At 37.9% G+C, this 12,311-nt stretch overlaps 1 protein-coding gene and 1 pseudogene across 1 annotated transcript; both read right to left on the bottom strand.

The window, feature by feature from the left end:
- LOC103432710 (peroxisomal ATPase PEX6-like) overlaps nt 1–11,581 on the bottom strand; it is a 30,155-nt pseudogene extending 18,574 nt beyond the window's left edge.
- LOC103432708 (cytochrome P450 81E8-like) lies at nt 1,318–3,686 on the bottom strand. Its single transcript, XM_008370905.4, has 2 exons — nt 2,716–3,686; nt 1,318–2,082 (listed from the first exon to the last, which is right to left on the bottom strand). The coding sequence occupies exons 1-2, from the start codon at nt 3,676–3,678 to the stop codon at nt 1,474–1,476; spliced, it is 1,572 nt and encodes a 523-aa protein (XP_008369127.3). The 5' UTR covers nt 3,679–3,686; the 3' UTR covers nt 1,318–1,473.
- Nucleotides 11,582–12,311: the final 730 nt, after the last annotated feature.

The raw sequence follows: 12,311 nt of genomic DNA, 5'->3' as shown, positions 1-12,311 counted from the left end.
CACCCGCATTTTCGTTGCATGTGCATGTACTTTAAACTAAATATTTTACAAATTTTTTATACTCGTTTACAAGCATGGATGAGTTCGTAATTATGACCATGTGTCCCACATCGTCAAAACGTATACAAGCTATATGCTTAATATAAAATTGTTAGAAGTTGGTACCAACATAAGATACAATTTTGATCACAGTGTTTCCTTTCGATTTCGAGTATAATATTTTAGGTCGTTACAAAACAAAGTACAGTTAGATTCGTTGAAATTCGAAGACTCGAGGAAAAGCTTATAGTCTACACAATGAGTTAGCCATAATTAAGTTTTGAATGAGAATTGAACTTAGGTGCATAAGGGGGATCCATCTACTCTAACCAATGTAGTTACGTACACGTTCTGAAGCGGGAATAAGAATCAAACTTTTTTTTTCGGTTTAGTTACCTTTGGCTGTTTGAGAATGATTAACTCGGAGACTCGGGTCGTCTGAAGGTTCCATGGCCACAACCTAAGAATATTAATTTACACCGTGATCAGACTTGGTACATTATAATATATACGAGTATAGAAGTAACCAAAGAACAATATCACCTTTGTTTGCATCTTGTGACCTTTGTTTTCAAGGAATGCACATCGATGACTTGCAACTCCAATCAATGCAAATACTGAAAATATCACCTCTTGCTAGATACCTATCAACTCCGAAGTAGTTATGTAGTGCCAAATCTATCATTTCTTGACGATCTTCGTATTCAATGGATGAATTGCCTTTAATAGAGTCAAGTGTTCCACATTCCGGTATCTTCACGAAAGAAGCTCTCAAGTGCGGAGCATATCTTGGCAACTGAGCCTGAGGCTCCAACTGCAATCCAACGACAGAAGCCTCAACGTCTTTCCCACTCACTTCATCGTCCACCTTCTCTCCAAAATAAGATGCCAGAGTGTCTTCCCCTCTAATGAGAGAAAGAGGAGGAGATGCGTGGGGGAGGTGGTGGAAGGGGTGGGCTACCGGCCAGCAATGACGGCGATGGAGAAGACAATCCAATGAAGGTTGGTGAAAGAGAAGGACATTTGGATACTAGAATAGTGAATGTTCGGAAACTAATTTTAGTTAAATGTTTGTAAGTTCAAAATGGACACGTTCAAAATGCACGGGAAACTATTTTCAACATCAGAAATTATTCAATTCATTATAAAAAAGCAAATACAAATTTTCGAGAGCCAAATCATTATTCATTCACTAAAACCAACACAACTTTTTGAAGTCTCAATCTTTTATTTAATACCCTTAATCTGGAGCTAGTACAACTTTTAAAAAAATCCAACTAAAGAAAGCAAATATGTTATTTTAATTTGTCACAAAAAGTAATTTAACAAAACCACATGATGTGGTTAATTGAATTTACTGTAAGAGTAAATATATGAGCTTATACAATGCTCGATTATTGTACATACTGGGGTTAACACAATATTATCCACAACTTAAGATAAAACCTTGCTCACAATAATTCGTGCTTTACACATAGCCTCCAATGGAATGGCTTTAGGTGCTGTGAGTCCCTTGCCCTCAGTCATGTCAACCATTTCCTCACCCACTCTATTCCAGTCGAAGCATTGAATCAATGACCCCAAAGTCAATCCCACCACACGCTGCGCTAGGCCTGCTCCAGGGCAAGCCCTTCTTCCCATTCCAAATGGAATGAGTTTATGTGAAAAATCTTCACCACTTTCGAACCTCTCAGGCTTAAAGCTTTCAGGTTCATCCCACAATTCAGGATCTCTGTGTACCGCCCATGCATTGACCAATACCATTGTGTCACGTGGCACGTCAAAGCCTCCGATAATACAATCATCAGATGTAAAATGTGGTAGTAGCAATGGAGCCGCCGGGCATAATCGGAGTGTCTCGGAGATGATGCTTTGTAGGTAGGGTAGTTTGGAGATGTCTGGTTCATCCACCAAGTTTTCTTTACCAACTTTAGCATCTAGCTCAGATTTGGCCTTTTGGAGCACGCGTGGATGGTTAAGTAGATTGGACATGGCCCATTCCAGCGTCACAGCTGATGTGTCAGTACCCGCCAATAATATGACCTGATGAAAATTGATTAATATTTGGTTAATTAATAGTTTAAAATAAAGGTGGTGCTATATACACCAAGGACTAGGATTTTCTCTCATTCTCTTGCCATCCTCTTTCACCCCCTTCTTTCACATTCTCTATTTTGTTTTTCTCTTACTATAAAAAATTAATATAAAATGTCAACGTGGCTTAACCGTGACCGTTCAAATAGGAGGGGAGGGAAGGGGAGGGAAAAAAAGAGAGGAGATAATCATACTCCATACACCAAATCAAGTTGAACATTCTACACCACAAATTTTTTTATTACAATTATTAATCAGATTTCAACTTGAATTAAAGTACAAATTTGATTAGCTATGTTCTAGCTTCAATTTCAACTTGAATAAAGTACAAATTTGATTGGTGCCACATGTTTAGTGCACAAATTTCGTGTAAAAATTTGAAGTGCCTAACATTATTCTTAAAATAAAAATAAAGGATAACGAAATATATCATAATATGTACCTAGCATTATATTTTTCTTTTGGATTAATCAAACAAATAAATTAACACCCTTATCTTTCTATTGACTCCTTTATAAAATCAAAGCTATATGGTAATAAAAAAAAATGCATGAGATGAAGATAATAGAGTTGTGTACTAACCATAATAAGACCCTTGATGATTTGGTCAGTGTAGTATTCAGGCTGTGACTCCTGCAGGGAAAGCAAATGGTCGATCATACTACTGCCATTTCTTCCTTTGCTCCTGCGCTCATCAATGAGACCCTGCAAGAACACATCCGCCCTCTTAGCCAACGCCTTCACCTTCTTCTCGTAACCATTAACCCCAAACCAATTCAAAACCGGCAAAAAATCAGCTGGGTTCGCAGCCCCACCATAAGCAAACGCATCCCTCATAATCTCTCTAAACTGCCTCGCCTCCTCTTTGTCCACCGACAAGTCATCACCGTAGTACCTCTTCCCAGCCACCATTCTCATTATGATGTTAAACGTCAGCTCATTGAGCATTGACTTGAGCTCCACCTTTGCAAAACCATTGCGTGCGTTTTGTGAGAGTTTAACAAGTAAACGTCTCACCTCATCCTTTCGGATGTCTGAGAACGTGTTGAGTCGAGCGGAAGAAAAGATCTCGACGGCGCCAATGCGGCGTAGGTTGCGCCAGTGGTCGCCGTATGAGGACGCCGCTATGTTGGTGTAGTTGTAGGCCAAGTGCTTTCCCATGATCAGTCGAGGACGGTTTGCTAAGACAATGTCGTTTGTTGTAAAACATTCTTGGACAACGGATGAGGATGAGACTATGACTACGCGGCGTGAGCCGAACCAGAGAGAGAAGACGGGGCCGTATTTTTGGGAGAGGCGACGGAAGATTCGGTGGACTGGGGGTTTTAGGAGATGGAGGTGGCCGATGATTGGAAGAGAAGGTGGGCTTGGTGGGAGGTTTTGGTGATTGTTACGGTTGGTTTGGAGGAAAAACTTGAAAGTGAAGAGAATGAAGATAAGAGAGAGGGATGTATAGAACAAGATGTCTTCCATGGTTTTGTGCGCTTTGGTTTGCTTAACGAATGGTTGAAATTTTGTTGAGTTTTTATTTGGATGTGGTTTCATATAAACCAAAGCTGCGGTATTTATATGTACAGGGAGGTACGGAGGACAATGAAAAAATTGATTTCTTCATCACTCGGGAATCTTACGTAGGCACTAACGTATGCACTAACGTGATGGTTCTGACTTTTCAAAGATTCTCAAATTTTTTTTCCCCTCCCAAACACTGTTAATGGTATTGAAATGTCCAAACCCAACTAATTTCAAGTTCAGTTATCTTTTTAAAATTGTTTTGGCCTCGGTCATTGATTCTTATTTTTGGTCGAAAGGGATTTGGTTAGACAAAAAAAAACTGCAGTGTGGTTTTTTTTTTAAATTTCGACGGTACGATATGAATTTTATTGATAACAAAAAATGAAGTTACATCTAGTTAGGGGGACATAAACATTTCTCTTCATAAAACAAAGACAATAAAAAATAATACATGAAAGAAAAGGAGGACACAATTCTTATTCTTCTAGAAACGAAAACAAGAAAGTCAATTCTATCTCAAAGAGATTTACTTGTACACTCAAAAGTTTTTAATTTGATTTTTTCTTTCTATATAATCGCTTTGTCTATACAAAAGATCTTTGTAAATTGAAAGGGAAATGAATTCTTTTTTATTCAATCAAAGTTCTAATCATGTTTTATTTATAAAAGGGTGAACTGCCATTTTAGTCACTGAATTATCACCTCAGTAGAAATTAGGTCTCTAAAATATTTTTTTTCTTCAGAAAAATCAGTCATTGAATTATAAAAATCTGTCAATTACATCCCTAATATTATATTCGAAGCAATTATATTCAATTTTTCGTCAATTTAAATCACGATACTTGCATGTGTATGAAGTTAACTTTGGAGGGTAAAATATAAGTTAGCTTCGGATGGTAAATTAGACGTTAAATTTGCATCCTATATGAAATGTTAAGGACTTATAGGCGAGAAAATGACGGTATTACACTCTAAAGTGTGTCAAGTGACTTAAGTTGACGAAAAATTAGATAAAATAGCTTTGAATATAATAGTAGGGATGAAATTAGTAATTTTTAATGAATTTAGGGACTTATTTTTAATGAATTTAAGGACTTATTCTAGCAGTAAAGCTCCTTATTACCTCCCACATTAAGGAGAAAACTCTAAGAAAGGATAAAATATTGAACCAAAGTTTGTCTTGTCTCTAAATCACCTTTGGTGTACCTAGGGCTGATGCATTCCTTTTCTTTGAACGCTCCAATGCCTGTGTCAAGTTGTCTTTCCCCAGAACCTGAGGTGCAACTTCAGAGGACTTACTATCAGATTCCACATCAGATCTAAGAGATCCATCTGATTCCTCCGACTTAACAGAGTTAATCAGAACATTGCCTTTGGAAATCAAGTTAGCACCAGCATCAGCAATCAAGGCACGAATATCTCTAGGCATGAAACCAGATGTATGTGCAACAATATCCTTTATAAACTCATATGAACCAGTCTGCAAATAACAACAATCGGATCCATCAAAGTGACCAGTTAAGATTATTGGAGTATAAATGTATTTGCTGTGATAGTTTCATTATAAGCAATGTGTAGGATTTAATGTGAACCTTTGGATCATATTCCAATTGGTATTTAGATTAGATTGTAATGAGTCATAGCTCATGACAAGTGTAAGCATCTTATATGATGTCTTAAGAATGAATGGTTGAGATTGCTTTGTAATAGAGTGAGTGGAATTGTTTTCACTCCTCTAATTGTCATATATGCTGGAAAGGTTTTCATGATCAATAGAGTGAATAAAATTGACATTATCCTTGGATACATTTTCTCTCATTCTTCTTCGATGTATTTCACTGAACTTTGAACTCCCATTGAAACTAACTCAGAAACCAAACGCTATCATGGCCTCAGAGCCAGGTTCGATCTTGAGCTGGGCGTGAAACTGTGACGTGGTTGGAAGCGAAGGAACTCGACCACGAATCGGGTTCTACTGTGACTGAAGAAAGTTCTGAAAATTTCTGGGTAATTCGATAACAAGTCTAATATGGCTGGGTCGAGTGGTGCGGATCTCCACGCACCAATTTTCAATGGAGAAAATTTTGATTTCTAGCAGATCAAGATGAAAACCATTTTCAGATCTCACAATCTATGGGATATGGTAGAGAAATGGTACAGTCTTCCGACGAAGATAGAAGAAGAAATCACTGCAACTGAGTATAAGAATCTGAAGGAGAACATAGTCAAGGATGCTAAGGCTCTTGAGATTATTCAAGGAGCTGTGTCAGATGAAATTTTCCCAAGGATCGCCATACTGGAGACGGCAAAGGAGGCCTGGGATATACTGAAGCAAGAATTTATTGGAGACAAACAGGTGAGATCTGTAAAACTTCAAAGCTTAAGGCGTGATTTTGAATATACTCGAATGAGTGAGCATGAAGCATTTTCTGTGTACCTTGTGCGATTATTTGATCTTATTACACAAATGAAAAGTTATGGTGAAGATATTGGAAATCAAATAATTGTGCAAAAATTATTGATAAGTCTTCCTAAATCCTATGATAGTATTGTTGCTGTGATACAGAATACTAGGGATTTAGAAACTGTTGATGTGCAGGACATTGTTGCTACTCTAAAGGGGTATGAACAACGGATTGAGAGACACTCTGAAAATGATAATGAAAAAGCATTTTCCAGTTTAAGTATAGCTCCTAGGAAGTCTATATATAATGCTAATCGACTGTTTAAACCCACAAAGAATTGGAAGACTAAGGGAAAGAAGTAGGATAACAAACATGTGCATCAGCAAGGGAAATTCACTGGATCCTTTGATGGAGCCAAGAATCCTTGCAAATACTATGATAAACTACATTTTGGGGAGTGCTGGTTCAAGGGAAAACCAAGGTGCCATAACTGTGATAAGCCAGGGCATTTTGCCAAGGATTGCAGGTCGAAAAAGGGTAATCAACAGGCCAATTATGTCAAACAAGTAGAGAACAATCCAACTATGTTCTATATGTGTATGTCTGCTGCAGTGAAGAAGAATGAAGATATTTGGTATGTTGATAGTGGCTGCAATAATCACATGACAGGAAGAGAAGATCTACTGGTGAACATAGATATGAATGTTACTGCTAAAGTTGAGATGGGTACAAGACATTTGGTCAATGTGGTTGGAAAATGAGAGTTATTGATTGAAACTAAGCAAGGCAAAAGGTACATCAAGGAGATCATGTTAGTACCTGGTTTAAAGGAGAATTTATTAAGCGTGGGACAAATGATAGAGCATGGATATTACCTTGTGTTTGGGGGGATTGAAGTCAGAATTTATGAAGATTTTACATGCTCTAATCTGGTTGTCAAAATTCATATGAAGGGAAATCGAAGCTTTCCTTTGAAGTTGCAACCAAGAATCCAAATTGCTATGAGGGCAAGTGTTAGACAAGCAGCTGAGATATGGCATAGAAGACTCGGGCATCTAAATATGAGTGCTCTAATACAACTCCAAGAGCATGACATGGTGACTGGTTTACCCGAGCTCAGAATTAACTCCACAGTATGTGAGGGATGTGCCATTGGAAAGCATTCTAGAGATGCTTTTCCTAAAGAAACAAACTGGAGAGCTGCACTACCATTGAAGTTAATATACACTGATATATGTGGACCAATGCAAACACCTACCAAAGCTGGAAACAAGTATTTCATCACTTTCACAGATGATTGTACCAGAATGGGATGGGTCTATTTTCTGAGGAACAAGTCTAAAGCATTTGGAATATTTAAAAGGTTCAAGGCAACTGTTGAATTACAAAGTGGATTCAAAGTGAAGAAATTAAGAAGTGACAGGGGATGGGAGTACACTTCCCTGGAATTTTCTCAGTACTGTGAAGATCTTGGTCTAGAAAGACAACTCACAGTGGCCTATTCTCTTCAACATAATGGTGTTGCTGAGAGAAGAAATAGGACCATTGTAGAAATGGCTAAATCCATGATGTTGGAGAAAGGCATTCCATTTGAGTTTTGGGCAGAAGCAGCTAACACTGCAGTCTACATTTTCAATAGATGTCCTACCAAGGCCTTGCATAAGAAGACTCAATTTGAAGCCTACAGTGGAAGAAAGCCTGGAGTAAAACACTTAAGAGTGTTTGGATCCCTATGTTATGCACATGTTCCATCACAGATGAGACAGAAACTGGATGCAACAAGTGTAATGTGCATATTCCTTGGCTATGGAACCTGTGAGAAGGGTTACAGGTTGTTCAATCTTAAAACTAACAAGATGGTTATTTCTGGAGATGTAATCTTTGATGAGAACTCTCGTTGGGATTGGAAATCTGGTAATAAGAAGACACTGTCCATCCCAATTCCAAGTAAAGCTTATGAAAGAGAAGAGAATGAGGTTGAAGCTGCTGAAAATGATGCAGTATTTGAATGCACAGAATTACTACAAGAGCAACATGAGCAAGTTATTGCTTCTTCTTCAAGACAAGAAGAGCAAATGGATCACACTGTTTCACAAGTGTATGATCATACTCCTCTAAGGTTCAGAAGCTTGAATGATATCTATGAAAGGTGCAATTTCTGTGTGATGGAACCTGAATGTTTTGAAGAAGCATCAGGAGATGAGGCTTGGAGAAAAGCTATGTCCACAAAGATTGAGATGATAGAAAAGAATGACACATGAGAGTTGGTAAAAAGGCCATTTAATAAACCTGTAATTGGTGTAAAATGGGTCTACAAAACAGAGCTTAATCTGGATGGTTCAGTGCAGAAAAACAAGGCACGGCTAGTGGCTAAGGGCTATTTTCAAATGCTAGGAGTGGACTTCAACGAGACCTTTGCACCTGTGGCAAGACTCGATACCATTAGGACTCTAATTGCATTGGCAGCTCAAAAGGAATGGAAGTTGTTTCAATTAGATGTTAAGTCTGCATTCCTAAATGGTACACTGCATGAGGAAGTATATGTGGATCAACCACAGGGATTTGAAGTTCAAGGACAAGAAGACAAGGTTTATAAGTTGAAAAGGGCCTTATACGGTCTGAAACAAGCTCACAGAGCTTGGTATGATGAGATAGACAATTATTTCAATCGATCAGGTTTTAAGAAAAGCCAAAGTGAAGCTACTCTGTATACGAAGTTCAGTGATGCAGGTGTGCTTATTGTATCTCTGTATGTAGATGACATTATCTATACAGGGAATTCTGATGAAATAATTCAAGAATTTAAGAAGGATATGATGAAGCAATATGAGATGTCAGATCTGGGTCTGTTACATCATTTTCTTGGTCTGGGCATAATTCAAACCGATAAGAGTATATTTATTCATCAGAAGAAATATGCCAAGTCACTACTTGAGAAATTTGGATTGAAAGATTGTAAAGCTGTGAAAACCCCACTTACAATTGATGACAAGTTATCTAAGGAAGATAAGAGTGAGGATGCTGATGAGAGTTTGTACAAGAAAATGGTTGGTAGTCTGTTATACCTGACAGCTACTAGACCCGATCTAATGTATGCATCATGTTTGCTGGCAAGGTTCATGAATAAACCCACCAGAAAACACATGGGGACAACTAAAAGAGTCTTGAGATATATACAAGGCACATTGGATTTTGGGATTGAATATGTGAAAGGAAAAGCTGCTGTGTTGATAGGCTACTGTGATAGTGATTGGGCAAGAAGCTTAGATGACATAAAGAGTACCTCGGGCTATGCATTTAGTTTAGGTTCAGGAGTGTTTTCTTGGGCTTCTGTTAAACAATGCAGTGTGGCTTTATCTACTGCAGAAGCTAAGTATGTAAGTGTTGCAGAAGCTACAACACAAGCAATTTGGTTGAGGTTTGTTTTATCTGATTTTGGAGAAGAACAGGTGGAGGCTACACCTTTGCTATGTGACAATACTTCTGCCATAGCCATATCTAAGAATCCAGTGTTTCATCATAAAACAAGGCATATTAATCGGAGGTATCATTTCATAAGAGATGTTATTCAAGATGGGACAATTGAACTACACTATTGCAGCACATATGAGCAATTGGCAGACATCTTTACCAAGGCTCTTCCTAAGGATTGATTCGAATACTTGAGAACTGCTCTTGGTGTGAAATCAGCAAACATTTAGAAGGGAGTATTGGAGTATAAATGTATTTGCTATGATAGTTTCATTATAAGCAATGTGTAGGATTTAATGTGAACCTTTGGATCATATTCCAATTGGTATTTAGATTAGATTGTAATGAGTCATAGCTCATGACAAGTGTAAGCATCTTATATGATGTCTTAAGAATGAATGGTTGAGATTGCTTTGTAATAGAGTGAGTGGAATTGTTTTCACTCCTCTAACTGTCATATATGCTGGAAAGGTTTTCATGATCAATAGAGTGAATAGAATTGACATTATCCTTGGATACATTTTCTCTCCTTCTTCTTCGGTGTATTTCACTGAACTTTGAACTCCCATTGAAACTAACCCAGAAACCAAACGCTATCAAGGATCCGGTAAAAAAATTACAATGAATACCATGTGGGGCATCCTTATGTAGCAGATCTTATAACAACTTCAACAAAAACAAGAGTAAATCATAGTTATAAGAATATAAAATACTCCACAACATCCTAGTGGCTTGAGTTTTTTGGAATAACACATTTACTCAAATACATTAGAAAAGAGTTCAGAAGCCGTTTGCAGAGACTGTGTCACCATTTTCACCCTTTGTTCTTCGGTCAAGGGACCCATACTTATTTCATGGCTAAAGCAGCGTCTAATAGTTGGTGGCAGACCTTCAGAACTGTCAGCAGCTGCAATTAACAGCACCCGATGCCTTCCTATCTTCCCAGCATCCTGCTCATGCTCCAATATGATTTAGGTTACTAAGATTAAAATAATAAACAATACAATTATAGATCAATGGACACGCACACAAAATAAAGAGGTACAGAGTAGTAGATGTTCATTCTTCAACTAAGTATCCCTAAACCAAGATACGTGGAACTAAAACAGTTGCATCTTACAATATCGCCATTATGTTTTTCTTCGGAATCCATGTCTCCATCATCAGAAATTGGCTCAGTGAATTCCCTGATAAGTGAAGCCACTTCAGAAGTTATTCCAACTTGATCACTTGGCGAACCTTCGTGAGAGCCCAAATTCCGGAAAACATAAAAATGCCGGAGAAGAAGTATTGCTGGCGAGTATCTGAAAGCAATTTTGGCATAAGTGAAAAGAAGAGGGTACAACAATATAAAGAAATAATCTACAATAACATTGATACACTGCTGGATATAACTGAGGTATCTCTCCCACGATCCCATAAAATGAAATTTGGTAGAGGGACAAACAAGGAAAGTATAGCATGGATTAGTTTCTCATAAAAGTTTAATAAATTATGTATAGATAATTATTGAGACAGAAATTAACAATAACACTGGTAACATAGACATTTAAAAAGAATGGATATGACTGCCTGCCTTGTCAAGTACATGTGACAGTACTACAGCTAAGTAACTGGCAAATATTACGAGATCTAAACACTTTGCTACCTCACCTTTGAGCTGTATTCAAGGTTTGAGCTAGTGAAACAGACATCCTTTTTTCAGATGATGCCATTAGATTGTGACATTCAACTACATGCAGGCCCAATCGACGAGAAATGTATCTAACAACTGTTCTCTTACCACATCCTGCAGCAAGTGAATCAGTACTCAATAACACTACACACTTGTGCACATGAAAAATATATCTTAACCTATGTTGTAGTTGCACCGATACTTCAAATTTGGACAACGGATGGTATCGGATACCTGTACCCCACGATACCTTCTGATACATATTGGATACTCCATTTGGAGTATTGTTGACTTTAGGATACTTCTCAGATACTCCAAGGAAGGATACGGTCAAGATACTCCTGAGATATTGCTCTTGAATTAAGTTAGGAATTTGGGTTGTTCTTGTGAGGTTGGTAAACTCACTAGGACATTTGGAGATGGATGTAGACCCATCGGGCAAGGATAATCATTTCGGTCCTGGGAGAGGCGGGAACCATTCTCCAGAACCAAAAAGACCGAGCAGTGTTTAATTTTGTTAATGTTAAACGACAAACATGAATTTTAACTTATATATAATCAAGGTTCTAAAAGTCGCTAGGCGCTAGTCGGGCGGCGGGCTGGGGCCTAGCGCTTAGGCGGCTAGGCGGCTAGGCGGGGCCTAGGCGGGAGCCTAGGCGGACTAGGCGGATTTAAGTAAATCTATCATATTTCAAGTAAATAAGTGTCTGCTTCTACTTGAAATATATATAATTTTATCATAAACTACAAAGTAGAATGCATATATATCATGAAGTATTGGAACATAATGAAAACATGTGAAATAAGGAAATAATGTTTGTTCATTCAAGTATGCAATAAGTCTCTTACTGGAAAAAAACAAAATGCAAAATGAAAGTTATGTATTTTCTGTCTAAGTGAGTTGCAACCTAGGCGGGTCTAGGCGGGCTAGGTGGGCTAGGCGGGTGCCTAGGTAGTCTAGGCGGTGGGCTGGGGTCTAGGCATTAATCGGGGCAGTGGGTTAGAGCCTAGGCGGCGCTAGGCGGGGATTTTTAGAACAATGTATATAATGAAACATGAGCCTATGAAATATATTTTAGAAATATATTTTACAATATATATTTATTTCAATT

The sequence above is a fragment of the Malus domestica genome, chromosome 03 (assembly GCF_042453785.1).
Source record: "Malus domestica chromosome 03, GDT2T_hap1".
NCBI classification, from domain to species: Eukaryota; Viridiplantae; Streptophyta; class Magnoliopsida; order Rosales; family Rosaceae; genus Malus; species Malus domestica.
Note: the sequence above shows the minus strand (reverse complement) of the source record. Positions and strands in the feature narration are given on the sequence as shown.